The 20,593-nt window shown below is 38.9% G+C and overlaps 1 protein-coding gene across 2 annotated transcripts; it reads right to left on the bottom strand.

The window, feature by feature from the left end:
- Positions 1–1,509: 1,509 nt before the first annotated feature.
- Positions 1,510–20,576, bottom strand: CENPN (centromere protein N). Of its 2 annotated transcripts, XM_007059260.4 has the most exons (11): positions 20,349–20,576; positions 19,396–19,576; positions 17,850–17,895; positions 15,072–15,131; positions 14,461–14,537; positions 12,444–12,614; positions 10,268–10,369; positions 9,619–9,676; positions 8,231–8,343; positions 3,801–3,924; positions 1,510–3,462 (listed from the first exon to the last, which is right to left on the bottom strand). In XM_007059260.4, exons 1-11 carry the CDS (start codon positions 20,387–20,389, stop codon positions 3,347–3,349), a joined length of 1,089 nt encoding a protein of 362 aa, XP_007059322.2. In that variant the 5' UTR covers positions 20,390–20,576; the 3' UTR covers positions 1,510–3,346. The 2 variants fall into 2 exon arrangements, with proteins under 2 accessions (XP_007059322.2, XP_027677534.2); XM_027821733.3 differs by lacking the exon at positions 12,444–12,614.
- Positions 20,577–20,593: the final 17 nt, after the last annotated feature.

Below are 20,593 nucleotides of genomic sequence, written 5' to 3'. Positions count from 1 at the left end.
AAAATAAAATAAATGTAATATGAAAATCAGATGCATGAGAGAAAACTGAGTTAGATACATAAATATTATTTTCTCTACAGTAACTGTGGTTCTTCAAGATGTGTTAGCCACATGGATTCCACTCTCGATGAACATGGGCATCATGTGTGTGAGATCAGATTCTTGAGGTCACACTTGTGCTGCACCCCCACCAGAGAAGATAAAGGGCAGAGCCAGCCCAACCATTCCTCAGTTCTTTTGCCAATATAGAATCCCAGAGAAGTAGACTTGGGGACTAACAAGCAGTTGTCTGTCTGCTTGGAGGTGGGTACTAGGAGTCCTACTTAAACAATGACCGTAGGACATGCCAACCAAACCGGGCATTGAATGTGGAAGACACTACTGTGATGGTGACAGACCAGATCATGCTAGAGTGTATTCAGGTCAATTCACTTGTGTATTAGTATAGATCAAAGTAATGGTTAGATGTACAAGAGTGTATTGGGTGTTTAAACTTCATGAAAACTAATGGGATGTTATTTGCATTGTTTTCACTTATCTATCCTGTTATAATGTAATGGTAAACATTTACATAAGAACGTAAGAATGGCCATACTGGGTCAGACCCATGGTCCATCTAGCCCAGTATCCCGTCTCTCTACAGTGGCCAATGCCAAATGCTTCAGAAGCACCGTGTATACATTGTGTATACACCTGTAACTAAATAATCCATCAAAGAAAAAAATCCTTTATTAGCATTGTACAAGTTAAGGACTTAAAACAGAAAATGCTGATTTCAAAGCAAGTGATCATTCTGTGTGATGGTTGGAGGTCAGAAGACTAAGTGCATTCCTCACTCACTGTCAAAAGAAAAGCCTATAGCTTGTCAGTGTGCAGTAAATAAGGAATGGGCTCACTCACTGAACAAGGAGGAAACAAAATAAATAGTTCCTCCTTAAGAGAGTACCATCCATCCTGCGCATTGAATGAGGCAGGGGTTCTGTAGCAAAAATAGTATGTGATCAACTAATTAAAGATTATATCAGTGTATACACACAAGGGAGCCAAATTAAAGTTGCACAGGTAACCTTAATTCTGGCATTTCCTAACTTTTGAGTGCTTGACTTTGCAACCGTAATGTTTTAACATGTTAGTTTCATTATAGAAAGAAAGTATATTTAGGGACATTAAATCTGCTGAGGAATTGCTGAAGATAAGAAATACTTGAGATAGGGAACTTTCATTCATCTTTTGTGGATTATGCTTTTATAAGTAGTCTTTCCCTTCTTATGGGGATTGTAGACAGGTCTTAGTTTCGATCATGGATTAAAACAGACTCTTAAAAGTAATAATAGCTTAATATTACACTTAAACACTTTCAATTCTGCTGAATTTTAGTTAAAAGAAATGTACTTATAAAATAGCAGGATAGGTCCAATAGTGTACAGTACACAGGATTCAGTTTATAATCATTACAAAAAATACTCAATATAAATGTATCATACTGAAGTATCTCAGGCCAAACTTCTACCAAGTTCTACTTTAAATTTTTATTGGTTCTTTCAAACGTAACAAAAACAAAATCACACAAAACTTAACAAAATAGTTTGGTATACTATACCACAACCTTTCTGAAAAATTCTCTTTGCATATGGACATTATCTAAGCGAATAAAAAATTTGAATACACAAAATACATCAACAATAAATTGCTAACCAAAACAGAATCTAAGAGACATTTTGAACAATACAAGTGATCTTCAAATCAAGTAAATTACATCTGTAGCTTAAAATATTAAATGGGTTAAATTCAAAATGTCTATTTAATTATGAACACTTAGAACTTTACTGCAAACCCTATTTCTGCTTGAACACTACATTTGCTTGGTTCTGCAATCTTTATGAATACAAAGTCAAGTTTTAGTGTACAAGGAGTGTGGCAGGATCAGACCCTAGAAAGATTAGTGATATCAGACCCAATGTTTGTACTTACATCCATTCAGGTCAGATAGAAACTTTGCTATTGGACTTCATTAGTAGCAGAGAGTCCTTTCAAGATAAGACCACCATTCAGTGAGGTACAAAACACATGCCTAACTGTATGCACATGAATAGTTCTACTGAAGTCAGTGGGACTACTGACATGTTCAAAGTTGGGCATGGGCTTTGATATACTGCTAAACTGGGGCCCAAATGAGACCATTCAGTGGATTACCTCAGCCATTTATATAGTTTATTACAGTTAGTATTTGTTGTCAGATAAGTGCCCAGAGATTTGTCTAACTGTATATAGCTTGGGTTTTGCATATCTCATGTCTAACGTATTTCACACATCATGAACAGCAACTCATATTTAGTAGTCACCAGATTTTTTTCCCCCTTACCAACTATATTAAAGATATTGTAGTAAGCAGGGATGTGTTCAGCCCTAATGATGCACTTTGTAGGCCCTTAATCTCCAGAGTGTTACTGCTTTATAATTTACTTTTAAAAAGTAATTTGCTTCAACAGAAAGTTTCAGTGTCTTTTACTTATGGGGAAACTTAAGTAACTATCTTTAATTGTTTAGATACCGAGTTACTCAGTCATTTGATAAAATAAATTATTAAAACCTATTGTACATTAAGTATCACATCTGTTTGTTAGATATTTAACACCATTTTAAGGATATGAAAAATATGCACCAAAATGTTTGATACCAGCTTTTGCTAGTCATCAGAAGCCCATAACCTCATTTAAAAAAAAAATTTAAAAAAAAATGCATCTCACTATAAATGAAGTCATGACAATAGAATATTGTCACAGGAAGGAAGTCTTCTGTTGAAAAATGAAAACATCAAGGCCAGGCTAGAATGTTAGTTTTCCAAGTAGATTGGTCTCCTTACATTCTCACTCAGAATTAATGTCTGATGCTAGATGACAGACTGTGGGCGTAACCATTTTGTTAAATGGTGCTAGTACACTAAAAGAACGCTAATCTGCTACATTACTTGACTTATTGCATTCTGATTAGATCTGTTCTCTAATTTATTGTGTGCATCCACCAAATACATTATGATTCACAGAAGAACTTCAATGAACTAATTTAATTAGCTGAATTTACTGTTTCAGCTATCTGCTAGACAACAGACCATTTAGTCAATCTCATTGGCTAACCCATTTGTTAAAAATGAACAGTAGGGAAAAAGTATTACCTTAAATGTAGACTATCATTTAAAATGATACAAGGGATTACCAAAGAATAAATTAGTTTTAAAAATGGTTCTGAAATTTATCTTTTGATTAAATACAGTAATTAAATACACATTATATACACAATTCTCGGTGAACGAGTCTTTGCAGTAAAAAAAAAAAAAAAAAAAAAAAAGTCAGAGACCTACACAGCTTGTTGAAAGTATGCCTTTTCGCTCTTTAATTTTAAAATAGTTCCTGGCTTTTTGTGGTATGCATGTAAGTAATGGTGAAAGAGGTGCATCAGCCATACCTGGAGGGAAGGAGGAAAAAAAAAAAAAAAGGAATTATAGCCTAACTCATCCACCATTTTATCTTTCACATATGATTTAGATTAAAGGTATAAGTTGAGTAATCACGTTCAATCAGTGTAATTCTGTAAGAAAATTTGCACAAAAGCATGAGTTTACATGTCTAATCTGGCCTCATCTGCTAAGGTTATCTACAGAAGAATTCTTGTAGTTCACTAAATTTCTATTTATATGTACACAGAATCAGATTAACCACTCAAATATCACTTATGAAAGATTTGCAAGCTAAATGGACAACAACATAGTAAAATAGTTCACCTATTAATATTATAGCACTCACCTGCTGGTGCTAAGGATTTCAACGCTTCTAAAAGATGGGGACTGGAAAATTTGACTACACATCTGAATGGTTCTTTTTCAGTTAGAATGTCCATTTCAGGTTCACCTTTAAAAATTGTTTCAAGCTGTGAACACAAAGCATTCAGGGGTCATAAGAAGGATATGCCTTTATGTACACACTATTAAAAAACAAGGCAATATTAAAACTAAAGCCCTGCTTTTTTGTTGGATGTGTCCTCTCTTCTCTCAACTGGGAGGAGACCTGTAAACAATATATGGCAACATGCCCTTCAGTTTAACACCATACAAAAATGGGCAATTGCTATTACAACCAAGTTTTAAATAACTGTTGTGCTAAACCATAAGTCAAGCATTTCCTGGTGCTAAGTGGTGACCTCCTCAGGCCCTCATCCCTTCTAACCAGATATCCAGTTGCCCTTCTTTAAAACTGAAAATAGACCAGTCTTCTTTATTTCATTTATTTTTAAGTATTAAAGGAAACTACAAAGGTTAGAAACATTAAATTCTAAATTTAAAAGTAGGGCTGCCAAGAGATTAAAAAAATTAATCGTGATTAATTGCACTGTTAAACAATATTTTTGGATGTTTCATCCAATTTCAAATATATTGATTTCAATTACAAAACAGAATACAAAGTGTACAGTCCTCACTAGATTTTCAAAAACACCAAATAGCATTTTTCAATTCACCTAATACAAGTACTATAGTGTAAGCTCTTTATCATGAAAGTTGAACTTACAAATATAGAATTATGTAAAAAAAAAAAAAAACTGCATTCAAAAATAAAACCATGTAAAACTTTAGAGCCTACAAGTCCACTCACTCCTACTTCTTGTTTAGCCTGTCGCTCAAACATGTTTGTTTACGTTGATGGGAGACAATGTTGCCCACTTCTTGTTTACAATGTCACCTGAAAGGAAGAACAGGCGTTCACATGGCACTGTTGTAGCCAGTGTCGCAAGACAGTTACATGCCAGATGCGCTTCATATGTCCCTTCATGCTTCGACCACCATTCCAAAGAACGTGTCCATGCTGATGACTGGTTCTGCTCAATAACGATCCAAAGCAGTGCAGACTGAAGGATGTTCATTTTCATCATCTAAGTCAGATGCCACCAGCAGAAGGTTGATTTTCTTTTTTGGTGGTTCGGGTTCTGTAGTTTCTGCATTGGAGTGTTGCTTTTAAGACTTCTGGAAAGCATGCTCCACACCTCATCCCTCTCAGATTTGGAAGGCACTTCAGATTTTTAAACCTTGGGTCAAGTGCTGTTGCTATCTCACAAGTGCTAGAAATCTCATATTGGTACCTTTTTTGCGTTTCGTCAAATCTGCAGTGAAAGTGTTCTTAAAATGAAGATGTGCTATGTTATCATCTGTGACTGCTGTAACATGAAGTGTGTCAGAACCCAGGTAAAACAGAGCAGGAGACATACAATTCTCCCCCCGAGAAGTTCAGTCACAAATTTAAGTAATGCATTTTTTTTAATAAAAGCAAGCATCGTCAGCATAGAAGCATGTCCTCTGGAATGGTGGCCGAGGCATGAAGGGGCATATGAATGTTTAGCATATCCAGCATGTAAATACCTTCCAATGCTGACTACAAAAGTGCCATGCGACAGCCTGTTCTCACTGTCAGGTGACATTGTAAATAAGAAATGGGCATCATCTCCCATAAATGAAAACAAACTTGTTTGTCTGAGTGATTGGCTGAACAAGAAGTAGGGCTGAGTGGACTTGTGGGCTCTAAAGTTTTATCTTTTTTTTGTTACATAACTTCACTCAAAACCAAAACAATCTACATTTGTAAGTTACACTTTCACAATAAAGAGACTGCACTACAGTACTTGTATGAGGTAAACTGAAAAATTATATTTCTTTTATCATTTTTACAGTGCAAATATTTGCAATTAAAAATATAAAGTGAGCACTTTGTATACACTATACACTTTGTATTCTGTGTTTTAATTAAAATCAATATATTAGAAAAACTCACAAATAATTAATAAATTTCAGTTGATGTTCTATTGCGTAACAGTATGATTAAAATCACAATTCATTTTTTATTGCGATTAATTTTTAGTTAATCGCGTAAGTTAACTCGATTAATCCACAGCCCTATTTAAAAGATATTTCAACTACCATTCTTGCCCTTAACTTGTCAGCTTTTATTGTTTCATAATCAATTTCTTATTTAAAAAAAGATTTTCTCCCCATTTGCTGAATGGAAGACTCATGCAAACAGAAAACTGATTGGTGCATAAAACAAACAAATTAAATTCTCTAATCTCTTTCAGTTATAATCATTTTAAGTGTTGCTTGGAACCATAATAGGTAAACATTTTCAGACATAAGCATGATTTAAGTTTAGAGGCCTTTTAACCCCTTTTGAATTAAACACCACAAAAATGATTAATATTCTCATTAACTAGGTTGTGGAAGAAGACATTCCAATCACAAGTTTTAGCTAAGAAAAATCTATCGCCTCCTGTGAGATTATTAGATATGCTAGAGAATACATTAGGCAGAGAGTATCAGAAGAATGAGCTGTTCAATGTAGACTTTTCATACCTAATGTCCCAAAATTATTTATTCTAGAGTCTCTAGTCAGGGGTTCTCAAACTTAATTTCACCACAACCTCCTTCTAACAACAAAAGTTACCACACGACTCCAGGAGGGGGGACTGAAGCCTGAGCCCACCCAAGCCCTGCCGCCTTGGGCAGGGGGGCCAAAACCAAAGCCTGAGCCCCACTGCTCCAGGCAGAGGGACCAAGGCCCAAGGGCTTCAGCCCCAAGTGGGGAGCCTGTAACCTGAAACCCACCACCCAGGGCTGAAGCCCTTGTGCTGCGGCTCTGGCCCCAGGCGGTGAGACTCAGGCTTCGGCCCCAGCAAGTCTAACGCCAGCTCTGGCAACCATTAAAACGGGGTCGCGACCCACTTTGGGGGCCCAACCCACAGTTCGAGAACCACTGCTCTAGACAATCCAATTCTGGCCTAAATTGGGACAGATCTCCCAATCCTCTGAGGCTTTCACTCCAGTTCCTCACTGCACATTTCCACTTGCACAATCTTTGGCCTTTTTCCTCCCTCAAGTGTTTTGGCTGCCCGTGTCTTCCTTTGCTCCTTTCCTACCTGGATATTTCCAGTCTGGATTTTTCTCTCAAGCATGGCTCAAGTCACTTCAAGCTAGTTCCCAGCACAGCTATAGTTGGTGCAGCTGCTCCTTTAAAACACTAACATGCTGCTTTGATTAACTTCTGACTTCAAGTCTTGGGCATACATTTTAAAAGTTTGTTAACGGGGCCTATTAGAATTATTTTATTTATGCCTTTCAACAACCTGTTTGCTAATGTAAACACATTTCTAGGTGGAAGAATACCTTCTTAATGAAATCGGGGGTGCCCCCATGTGACAAACAATTCTCCACTAAAAAAACAAACAAACCCGCAATTATGTCCAGTGTATATGGTAAAACATTAAGGGTCATCTCTTGGAATCCCCAAAGATACATTAAGAGTTGGTTTTGTTATGAATAAGGCTGCGAGTCTGTCCCAGAGGTCATGGATTCTGTGACCTTCTGTGACCTCTGCAGCGGCTGGCCTAGGGGCCGCCTGAGCAGCTCAGGCAGATTCTGGGCCAGCCGCACTTGCTGCTGCTGCGGCAGTCTCGGGCCACCGCGTCCCCCTCCCCCAGCAGCAGGAGTTTAGGTGTGGGAGGGGGCTCAGGACAGGGGTGCAGGAGCAGGTGAGGGCCCTGGGTGGCACTTACCTCAGGGAGCTCCCCAAAAGTGGGGACATGTCCCTCCTTCCCAGCTCTGCACGCTGCCTCCGCTCCCTCCCCCTGCCTGACCAAGATTTAGTCAGGGGTATATAGTACAAGTCATGGACTGGTCATGGAGCTGTGAATTTTTGTTTACTGCTTGTGACCTGTCCATGACTCACTAAAAATACCCATGACTAAAACATAGCGTTAGTTATGAACAGATATTTTTCAACGATCTATTGAGTGTTACCTGTATTGGTAGTTGGTTTTATAAGTACTCTGTATAATCTGGACTTCCATTTCACCAGTACTTAAAATCTCATTTTATTATAGTACAACATCCAAAATACTTTGCTCTCAAGATTATGATCAAATTAAAAAGTTACTATTACTCAATTAGTATGGGTCGTGCAAGACTGAGATATGATCCAGAATTTTAAATGTAACTTCTTTGGGCACTAGATTGCATGAATGCAACAAGAGCTCTGCATTAGAAATCTATAATTGTAACTAGTTTATGAAAAAACTCTAGTAACGTTCTGTGCAAAAGTTTGGAAGAAAAACTAGAGAATTTTTTTACAATTGTGCTTTAACACATCTACTGATTAGTCATTTTAACCAAATTAAAAGGATTAAACGTGTTTATCACCTTATATTGTGCAAATTCTATTTTTGGTTGGAGACCCTCACCAAAGACCTCCTGATTCACACTCTGGATTCTCTCTTTTTCCCTTTTATTTTCTTGAATTATCCTCGGATCCACTGGAGGAGGGGGAAAAAAACAAAACGAACAACACACCCTGTTAACTTTCATGTGGCATTGTTTAGCTATTATGTACACATTCCATTTCTTTGGGAATCATTTTTAGATGTGACATACCCAGAATAGAATACAAATTCTAGAGAATGCACAAAATGATCATCTGGCAGATAGCTAGTGAAATATGAAGATTCACCACTTAAAACCAACTCCAAACTAACAAAACAGCCAGACCAAAAAAGGAAAAAAGTTTAGCATTGTGTACTTTGTGGATGTGGGAGTGAATGCTTGCATGCCTAACTCTAAGCAAATGTTATAAGCAGCTTAATTTTAGGAGCATCAGTCCACCCAGGCTTTTAGAAGTTTGACATTTAAAAAGTAATTAGCCTATGAAGATTGCTTTCTGGGAATTACCTAGATTTCATTAGCTGTTTTTCCAAACACCCATAAGAATCCTAGGTAAGTCATATAAATAAGTGAAGATATTATTTCCCGACCAAAGAAACAAGCTTAGGAAAAACAATTTCTTAACGAAAGTCATAATTCGACAAAAGTTCTCATTTTATGCAAAGGTAACAGCTTCCGAACTGCACGTTGGATTTCTTAGTTAAGGCAACCCTGCAGAAGCCAGCCAGAAATCAAACAAGCATGTTATCTCACAAAGGGAGGAAACTTTACAGCAGCTGTATGAAAAGTCTACCTCGAATGCTTTGTCCACGTGGATCCTACTTATCATGAACACACACCTCATATGTACAAGACCAAAATCTTTTGACCAGCAGCATTCACTGGGGCTGTGCTTGTGCTCGACATGTCCTCCCACCCAAGGGCAATTAGAGCAGTGTGGGCCCAACCACTTGCTAATTTGTCTTTAGAATCAATCTGTACTGAGAATGAGCGGGAATGGAGGGCAGGTCACAGGAGCCAGGTGGACAAAACATTTCAAAGAAAACAGTTACTGTAAGATAGGGGAGTCTATCTGATCAGCCAAGCTTGTATAAGAATCAGAACCATGACACGAATGTCCAAATGATGTTCGGTGAGTTCGTAAACAGAACTCAGCCAGCCTTGGAAAGGGTGGAGGTGTAGTCTGGCAAGCAGCAATCACTGCAATGTATGTACTATACTATGAATGTAATATAAGAATTACATGGCACTTTATAACAAGAAACATTTAAAAGAGCTGAGAACGCAAACCTGAAAAGGAATGATATTTCAGAGCAAAGCTTATTTTAAAAGGCCATATATTAAAAAAAAAAAAAAAAAAAAGCATATACCCTTTTCTGGAGCAACATTGCTTTCTTGAAGAGGTCTTGGGTGATATGTTTGGAAAGTCTAAAAACAAAATACAAAAAAGTGTGGGAGGAGGCAAGATATGGTCTTTACTAAGTTTATTTCTAGTTCTAGGAGCTCTCACTAAAAATAGTTTTCAGGTTTTTTTGCAAACCTTCTGAAACGGAGTGCTCTCCTTGCTCTTACCAATTATGGGAAGTTAAGAATCCGAAATCCTAGTTTTGGAAAGTGATGTTTTCCCTGACTATACTCAGAAAACATTTCTCTATTTGGAAGTATTCTTTAGACAAGCAGAGTAAATACCTATTCTAATAGTTGCCAAGTCAGTACTTTATTGAGACCAATGAAGTAGTAATAATACAAAATTTTAAGATTAAATCATTTTATCCAATTCTATGTTATAGTTTAATTGGTAATTCAGGAATGCCTCTAAAAAGTGGTAGGTGGGAAACTAGGTTTTAGATCACCATTTTATGTTACCTTACTGAAAGGCTGTCCACCTCAGTAGTTCAGTATTACTTGTAACATGATGAATTCTTGGAAGAGGTTTTCCCCACCTGCTAGGAAGTTTAGAGCCAGGCCTGAAACAAAAACCCAAGACTTACCTTAGAATAAACTTGAAAAGTGGCTCACCTGGCTATACCTCTTGAACACAATATCTTTAAGGGAGTCTAAACAACGGCTTCGGAGCTCCATTTCATGGATGTCATGGTAATTGGAAGCATGAACCAGTGCCTTTAAATAAAAATTGAAATTATTTTTATCATTACTTCTTAAGTCACCATTATATTTACAATAAAATGTCACATTTCTGGCTAATGCAACATTTTTATACAGCTGTTAAGTTGTAGGTTCAGTCACTATCACCAAAGAGGATTCTCATATCTGAAAAATGCAAAGTTAAACAGGCTGTTATAAAGCCATATGATCTTTGCAGTAATGCAGAGAATTTACAGTTGAAAGAAAGAAAACCCCAACCACCAAAATAAACACACAAATAAAAAATAGAACTGTAGTCTAAGCTCTGCATCATCATGTTGTGCCTACTTAGGGATAGCTTGATTCTCTGCACAGTAAGATATGAACTTATTAATACAGAACTGGAAGGGACTTCATGGATTGAGTCCAGTCCCTCGGTATCACAGACAAACTAGTCACATAATCTTGTTTATAAACTTATGAAGCTCCATCTTAAAACTAGGTAGGTTATTTGCTCACTCGGCTGCAGCCTTGTATTGGAAGGCTGTTCCAAAACTACACTATTCTGATGGCTAGAAGCCTTTAGCCTAAACAACTCTTCTCCCTCCCTGGTGTTTACTCCATGATATATTTATAGAGCACGAGCATATCCCCCCATAGCCTTCATTTTCCTAAGTTAAACAAGCCAAACTCTTTTAACCTCCTCTCATAAAACAGATTCTCCATTCCTGTGATCATCTTAGTAGTCTCTCTCTGAACCCGTTCCAGTTTGTATTAGTCTTTCTTGAACATGGGCGACTAGAACTGTACACAGTATTCCAAAGGAGGTGTTACCAGTGCTTTATACAATGGCATTAATGCTTCCCTATCACTCCTGGAAATACCTGGCCTGATTCATTCTATAATGAATTACAGGACAGTCATCTTGTAATTGACTAATACACCCAGGTCTTTCTCCTGGATTATTAGAAGTTAAAGGTTATGTTACTGGAAAGGTAAATTTCCAAGAATTTGAACTAAGATCTCAGAGATCTGCCCCATGATCTTAATGTCAATAATTTGGACACTCAGTATACCCATTCTTTGAGCCAGTACATCCAGTTCTCATAGTGCAAGGCCTCAGAAGCTTAGGTGGTCACTTTAAGAACATACAAAACTGTACTTGCAATTTGCTTTCAGATTTTGAATATAGTAGAACCTGAGAGTTACTATCACTAGAGTTATGAATTGACCAGTCAACCACAAAACCTCATCTGGAACTGGAAGTATGCAATCAGACAGAAGCAGAGACCGACCGACCGACACACACACAAGCGCACAAATACAGTACAGTAAACTACTACTAAAAATAAAAGGAAAGCAGCATTTTTCTTCTGCAAAGTAAAGTTTCAAAGCTGTATTAAGGCAATGTTCAGTTGTAAACTTTTGAAAGAACCACCATAACATTTTGTTCAGAGTTACAAACAACCTCCGTTCCCAAGGTATTCATAACTCTGAGGTTCTACTGTACCTAGAACATCCACTGCCAGTCTCCAAGAGGGTCACACAGGTAATAGGGACAAGTGCCAATAATAAGTGGTTTTAATAGGCAATAATAGGACATGACCCCTATTTTTGTCAGTAACTATCACTTCTACTCTAAGCCAGCTTTTAAGACCCATCATATGGCCACTTGTAGCAATTCAGTTTAAAGATGTGAAGTAAAGATACCTTGCAAGTTAACAGATCCTCAACACAAGCATCTCCAGTTCAGAGATTTAAAATTATATAGTCTACTAAAAGCACAAACTAACTTTATTAAATTAACTTTCTATAAAGAGAAAAAGCTTAAAGGCAGTTATTCTACATGGTTTGTATTTAAGGAGTTTTGGTATGGATTTTAAAGTGGTACACGAGAGGAGCACAAATAATGCACGTATGCACTTGTGCCTCTGAACGCTCCTAGTGAACTCCATTTAGGGATCTAATCTAAAGATTGTGTTATGTTTCTAGACCAAACAACCACATTCCAGATTTTCCAGTGTGATGTTTCCTCACACTTTCAACAACCCTCTTTTGATAACTAGAAACAACATGATGGAGATCTATAACAGTCAAGTTTGCTTTATACCTGACAAAGCAGAGGTATGCGGTTCCTAAGACTGGAAATGAAGACATAGGGAGTTTGCGAGTGATACACAACATAAGTAGCTTTGTATTGATTTGGTTTTGTATACTGTGTTCCCCAAGCAATTCGAATCCATATTGCATTATCCTCATATTCTCTGAAGTTGATCGTCACCTGATTAGAAAAATCAAAAGCTATAATTTAGTTAGGCACTCAAATCAGGAGACACCAAAATTAAGGTTGTGTGGGTTAACTGTTCCCCTGTGTTTATGCATTATACGTGAACATGTGATATGCCACTGCTGATGAAAGAGAAACATATCCCATTGACTTCCACAGGGTTCTTTCACAAAATGGACTTTAACCTGTAATGTTTAGAAAATATCTTTACATTAGAAGGCGTCTTTTTTTTTTTTAAATGTAAGCACCCTTATTGGAAGCAAAGGTAAATAGCAGCAATATCTTTGTATTGTATGTGGAGCACGAGTGACAGTAACCCAAGTGCTTCCATTCTAATGAGTCTATTTCACTACCCATTTTACAGGTGTGAGGTTACATTACAGTAGTCGCTTTTCAGCCTCAGGACTGAACATGTTTCAAAGAGGTCAAGGTCCACAGTCAATGCCTTGGGGTAGTTTCCCTGCCCTGTTCCATTTCCTTTTACCACTCAGGTTGCTGTTCAACTGGTTATTGGTTTTCAGTTTCACTCACCCATACCAAGTTACCCTGAGTGGCTATGTGGGGAAGGGAAGCCAGCCTTTGCTAGGTGCTCTCCTAGGTTCAGGCAGAGCCAGTCAAGCTCCTATACTGCTTCTAATGAGGGAAGAGGGGGAAGGAGGCAATTGGCCAGTCACAGTCATTTTTTTCCTCCCTCCCTTGCAATGCAGGCAAACTGCTCAGCAGTTGCATCAAGAAAGAAAACAGCTGCTCACAATGCTCCCGAGTTTGCTAAGGAAACAGTGTCCCCCTCCAATAGTGACAAGTGTTTCATATACCAATGAAAGGAACACATTCAACTGATAATCAGATCAAACAAAATTTTCATACATATTCACTCTTGATAGCCATAAGTAGCTCCCTAGGTCACATGTTGGACACTACTTTATACAGTATGTGACCCAAGAACACCACTGTCTACTAGACAATATAAAATTTCACCAAAAATATAACAGTATCGGGGCCAAAACTTCAAAACACACAAAGTATGCCCACTAGGGATAATAAATTGAAGCATAGGCTAGAGACCATGTGCAAGAGCAGTTTACTGTTTCTGACTCCATTTTTACTACTGGTGCTAACTTCAGAATCGTGTATACACCCTCCCACTTCCACCCTCTGTTTTCTGCTTATTGATAAAAAAAATTACATGGCTACTTCAAGTTCCACTCAGATTGTTTGGTGAGAGACATGTTTATCTATATATTATTAGTTAACAGATTGTCTTATTGATTGACAGATTAGAACAGTATCAATTACATCTAGGCCACAAGACCACTCTAGCTTTAAAGTCTCAGATGTATTTGTCCTGAAACACTGCACTCTTCTGGTCTATATGAGCAACATTCCATTTTTGTATCTAGCAATGCTTTTTGAAGCCTGATTCAGCTATATTTATCTAGTTTGTGTATTTTCTAAAGTACAGGCTCAAACTTGTTTATCTACTCAGTAATAATGGCAGAGTGTTCCTTAGTACTGAAAATATACAAAATTGGAAATACAATTGTATTTCTCTGGAGCCTGAAACAGGTAACACTATATTTTAAGACAGAATTCTGCCACTTTTCACTTCCCTCAACCAGAAAAAAGCAAGTCTGAAGGTAAACACTATTACTGGGGCAGTATATATAGTTTCTCCTTGGTATTTCAAATACAATCCCCCATGACTCCAGCAATTTACAGATTTACTTCAAGTTTTGGTTAAAAAGCAGGGACAAATCAAGAATTATCTTCCTAAAGACGCTATAATAACCACCCTTTATATTACAGAGTTGCAACTCATTTAGAACAGTTTTATTCTTACATTTTTCAGAGCTGACTGAAGACTTCTCTTAAATTTGTATTTGAAATCTGCCAAGTTAAAAGCGTCAGTTTCTTCACCTGTTATACAAGAAGAGATACCACTTACTGTAAACACAAAATTATGACTGTTAGACATAATTTGGTCTGTTACAGCAAAACGGTATTACAGTGATGTAGCATCAACCCAAGAATTTAAACATTTATTTTAACTATTAAATAGATCATATAGTGTCAGTTTAATCTCTCTGGGGAGTTTCGGGACTTCTTTTTTTAGGACGTGAGCACTGACATACCACACACACACGTGCATACATGTTTCTTCCCTTATACTGTCTCACCCTAAAAGATAGACTAATTTATTAACAACATAAATACATCTACCTAATATAATATATTGGATTTTCCTAACAATCAGTATTTTCATGCCCCTGATTCGTCCCAAATTGAGGGAGTAGGAGGAACCAGTACAAACCAAATAGCAGCATTTATAAAACTGAGAAAATTTCGTGGGGTTGGGTAGGAGTGGGGTATGTAAAAACTAAAAACGAAGGACCTTTCCTATGAGTGAGAATCCTGTAGAGGTGATATCTTTAGAGAAAGATGTTTACCTACCCACTGCTTTTGTCATTTGGTAAACAGTCCAAATCTTCTTGTTCCGATAGGTGTGGTTGTCTGGGAAGATAACAAAGTTGCCCAATGATGTGAACATGGAACATAACTGTTTTGAGTAAACTATTGACATACATTATTTGTGATCAGATCACTTTCAAACAATTGTCCTCATATTAAAAAAAAAAAAAAAAAAAAGTCTTAGTGATCAAGACTGTCCTAAGCTGCAGGTAGCTTCTAGTCTACAAGTAAAAAAGGCATTTTTATATAGGAGACATTAAAATTTGTTGAATTTTTTGTTAACTAATTAATGAAGAGGTAACCTCCTCCCAATTCACTCTTTAAAAAGGATTACATGCAAGTTACCAAAACTCTTTCTTAACTTGAATTCTGTTGTTTAGGGCAATTAGAGGAAAAAAAAAAAAAAAAGACTTACAAGAGTTTGCCAACTTATAAGTACATAGAGTTATCAGTGTATAGGAAACAGCTAGAGCCACACGCAGCAAAAAATTAACAAGACAGCAATTTTGGAATCACTCATGCTTCAGTTTTCCACATAAACAAAAATTATATACAATTCTTAATGTTCAAATTATAATTATGTTGAATTTAGAGATCCACCTTGATTTGTAGAAGCTGATCTGCCATACACTGCTGTCTGAATTAAACTAACACCCATATAACTCCTGGGGGAATTCGGCGTCAAAAAATTAAAAATTCTGCAAAATTCTGCATATTGTGTCAAAACAACACAATATAATCACTCCAGTTTCAATTTTGGTAATTTATTTCAAAATACCAGTCAACAAGCATGTCAACAACACAGACAACAGCAAAAAAGATTCCTCTAGGAGTAGAGTTAAAGAAACCCCTATAACAACTCAGTTCCAGTTGGGAGGTGCTGGAGGGGGCTGTGTGAGGCCCCTCAGAACTCAGACACCCTGGACCTCCCTCCACCCCCACCCGAGCTAAGCCGCAGGGCACCCCCCAGCCCAGACACCCAGACCGGTCCCCTGGCCTCTGCACCCAGCCCCAGGGTGGCCTCCAGACACCAGCTCCCTCCCCGAGCCCAGCTGCAGGGCGGCTGAAGCCCAGAGCCCAGCCGCGGGGCAGCCCCCAGCATCCTACCCCCTCTCTCCCAGAGCCCAGCCGTGGGGCAACCCCCAGCCCCTCCTATGACTGGTGGATAGCTAACGTAATGCCAATTTTTAAAACAGGCTCCAGAGGCGATCCTGGTAATTACAGGACTAACTTCAGTATCAGGAAAATTATTTGAAACTACAGTAAAGAACAGAATTATCAGACACATAGATCAACATCATATGTTGGGGAAGTCAACATGGCTTTTGTAAAGGGGAATCATGTCACACCAATGTATTACAATTCTTTGAAGGTGTCAACAAGCATATGGACAAAGTGATCCAGTTGATATAGTATGCTCGGACTTTCAGAAAGCTTCGACAAGGTCCCTCACCAAAGGCTCTTAAGCAAACAGTCATGGGATAAGAGGGAAGGTCCTCTCATGGATCAGTAATTGGTTAAAAAGGCAGGAAACAAAGGGTAGGAATAAATGGTCAGTTTCCACAGTGGAGAGACATAATAGCAGGGTCCCACAGGGATCTGTCCTGGGAACAGTGCTGTTCAACATATTCATATGTGATCTGGAAAAGGGGGTAAACAGTGAGGTGGGAAAAGTATGCAGACGATATAAAATTATGTAAGATAGTTAATTCTGAAACAGACTGTAAAGAGTTACAAAGGGATCTCACAAAATTGGATGACTGGGCAACAAAATAGTAGATGAAAGTCAATGTTGATAAGTGCAAAATAACACATTGGAAAACATAATCCCAACCATACAGTCTAAATGATGGGCTCTAAATTAGCTGTTACCACTCAAGAAGAAAGACCTTGGAGTCATCGTGGACAGTTATCTGAAAACATCAGCTCAATGTGCACAGCACTCAAAAAAGCTAACAATTTTAGGAATCAGTAGGAAAAAAAGAGATAGAAAAGACAAAAAATATCACAATGCCACCATATAAATCCATGGTACACCCACACGTTGAATACTGTATGCAGGTCTGTTCACCCCATCTCAAAAAAGATATTAGAATTGATTGAGGGTATGGAATAACTTCCATATGAGGAAAGATTAAAAACAGACAAATTGTTCAGCTCAGAAAAAGAGATGACTAAGGATATGATCGATAATATGACAGATGTTTATAAAATCATGAACAGAGTGGGGAAAGTGAATACAGATGTGTCATTTATCACTTCACATATCACAAGAACTGGATGTCACCCAACAAAATTAATAGACAGCAGTTTTAAAACAAACATAAGGAAGTACTTCACATAACACACAATCAACCTGTGGAACTCGTTGCCTGGGGATGTTGGGAAGGCCAAAAAATTTAACTGGGTTCAAAAAAGAATTAGATAAGTTCGTGAAGGCTAAGTCCATCAGTGATTATCAGCCAAGAATGTCTGGGATGCAACCCCATGCTCTGGGTGTTCCCTAAACCTCTGACTGCCAGAAGTGGAGACTGGACAACAGGGGATGAATCACCTAATAAGTTGCCTGTTCTGTTCATTTCTTCTGAAGCATCTGGCACTGGCCACTGTCAGAAGACAGGATCCTGGGCTAGATGAACCATTGGCCATACCGGGTCAGACCATTCTTAACATACCAATATCTCATAAGGGCAATTCTATGAATTAGAAGTTATTTGAGAATGTCAGTCAAAAGATAAAGAAAAGGTATTTTTAACTTACAAATCATGTCTAGGATGGCTGCTTGCTTGATACTTGCAGAGTTTTCCTGCAAGAAAATATTTACAGTGCATGGTGAACTGTAGAGCCAGAATTCTTTATAGCACTTCGTTTCTTTAAGCTGCAATTTTAATGCTGTCTGGAATTTTAGCCCCAGAATGTAGGTACTGTTAACATTACTTAGATTGCATTAATGGCGACAGAATGCTAGGCAGTTTCTAAACACAGGAAGACAAACTCTCTGTCACAAAGAACATACAGTCAAAAAAAGGTTTTGCCAAATCTAGTATTAGTCATGTTTTCAATTATATATTTTTTAAAGAAAGCTATTTGAGTGGATTTATGCACTCCCTCTACAGAGGTTGCAATTTACACATTGCTATTCTGAACTAGTACACAAGACTTAATAAGTGAAATTAACTAAACTTTATTATAAACAGAAAAGAAAATGACTAGTGTTTCATTATCCAAACCAGGTAAAAGGTGAACTATGATTTTCTTCCCATCAATTTTATTTAGTTTTTAAAATTTCATGCCATCTGAAGAATCTCAGATGCTCTTAGGAACATAGGTAAAGAAGTTTCTACAAAACACCATAGCTATTTTAAACCTGACATTTGTTATCCCATTAAAAGTAGTTTAATAATATTATTTATGGCATTCAGTAAGTCTTTTTTGGTTTGCACCTGTAGCTTGCATATTAATACTATCGACAAGCGATCTGTGGAACCAACAGATTTCAATGCCTTTGAAACTGTGCAACAAACAGTAGAATTTAAGGGCACATACGATAACAGACTCCACAGAGGCTAGCCCAGGGTCTACCAAGATGCAAATGCAATTGTAGGATCAGGCCCCAAGTGTGGAACATTATCACAAGCAGTGTCATATGAAGAAATTTTGTTTTACACCAAGTAAAGTGAAAACAAATCTTGCAGAGGAAATTATTCCATCCAATGTGCTTGTTTGTCAAAACAAAAACAGCACACCTCAGAAATAACACTACAGAATTCCAGAAGAATAAAGAACTATAGGCTTTCTACTCCTTAAGAGAGCATTTTAGGAGTAACATAGGTACATCTTAGCCTTCTAAATGTCCAGATAGAATTGTTTAATGTTTAACATTCAGATTCACAAATACAGATGAACTCCAAAACAGCTTCATCCCTATTGAATGGCTAGAATCTACCCAGTGCCAATACATAACAATTACTCAAAGATTTAACAATAACAGGCTCTAATATATGATTCAATTAAAGAGCAAGGAAGAATTGAGTACAACTGTGCCTTCCTATGGACCAGCTGTGTACCCAGCGAAATCAATTAGGCCAACTCAGTATTCATGCACCATAATGCAGGCACAGGTTAATAGTTTCCAATATGAGAAATAAAGAAAATAAAGTTAATATGAGAATGAGAACATTTTCCTTCTTAAATGTGTGTCACACATTACAAAAACACCAATACACGGTTCTAGTATGCCATCCTGCTATGAAAATATAATGAAAAAGTTTCAGCCTGACAGACCATTCACAATGGATGTTATCACCTCACAAAGCTGCACCACTTCTTGGGAAATTCTTTCCTTTATCTGATGCACGTTTATGGTTTGCAGCTGCGTCTTGGAGAGGAAGTCCCACATCGTAAGCATTTCCATGATTTCATGGCGTGGGATTTTCAGCACTGTCCTTCTGATATACTCAGCAACTGTCTCATCCATTGTGAAGCCACTTTAAAAAGCAATATTAAAGAGTTATAAGCCAATGACGAGGGAAGATGGGGTGTGGATCACTCCAACTGGCCTGTGCTCTGGTACTGGCCACTGCTGGAGACATATCATTGGTCTGATTGGCAATTCCAATGTTCCTCCTACACACTGCAAAGAATCAGCGTATTTCCGAGACTTAGGACATCCGCTCCTTTGAGGGAGCATCACATCAACTGCACCTTAAGGCTACCGTGACAGCGAGAAAATGCCCCGTTCTAGCCTCGGGGAGTCACCGCCCATGCTGCTCCGAGACTGGCCAAAGGACAACGTCCGAGTTCCCGCAGCAAACTCCTCCAAGCTGCTGCCCCGCTTTACGGAGGGCACGAGACAGCCCGGCGGTGCAGCCAGAGCAGGGCCGCTCCCTGCGGGGGACAACGCAGGGCCTGCCGCGCCCTTCTCGCCATCCGCGGCCTAACATCCGTCCCCTGGGGCTGGCTCTAAGGAGGGGCGAGGGGGTCGCGGACAGGCGGCGGGGTCAGCGGAGGGAGGAAGACGCGCCTGCCTCGGAGCGGGGAAGGCCGAGGTTTGGGGGAGCCGGTCCCCCGAAGGCGCTCTCTGCCACGCGAGGGGGCGACTCCGCCGGCAGAGCCGTAGTGGGAAGGCCCTGGGCATACCCGCGGCTGGGCAGGTGCGGCAGCGGGGCAGCCCCTCCCGCAGGAAATGGGGGTCAGTCACAGTCCCAGGCAGGACACCCCAAGAGCATTTCCTCAGGGCCAGAGCCCCTCCCGGCTCACCTGTCAAGGGCGCCCCGGCGGCGCCGGCCGCTCGCGGACATGTCACCACAGCAGCGGGGTTCTTTTTCGGGCTCCCTAAACTGCCCGCTCTTTCCCGCCAAGTTGCGCCCGCACCTTCGAAGCGCCCAATCATCCAGCTTCCTACATTTGAATGGCCCAATCGCAAGCGCTGTTTCGCCTCTCCCTCCGCCCCCGTTGGGACGTGCCCTGTGTGAGAGCGGCGTCCTGCCGCCGGCTCCGCCCCC

Source organism: Chelonia mydas, chromosome 12 (genome assembly GCF_015237465.2).
Source record: "Chelonia mydas isolate rCheMyd1 chromosome 12, rCheMyd1.pri.v2, whole genome shotgun sequence".
Classification (NCBI taxonomy): domain Eukaryota; kingdom Metazoa; phylum Chordata; order Testudines; family Cheloniidae; genus Chelonia; species Chelonia mydas.
This window is presented reverse-complemented; position numbering and strand designations above follow the sequence as displayed.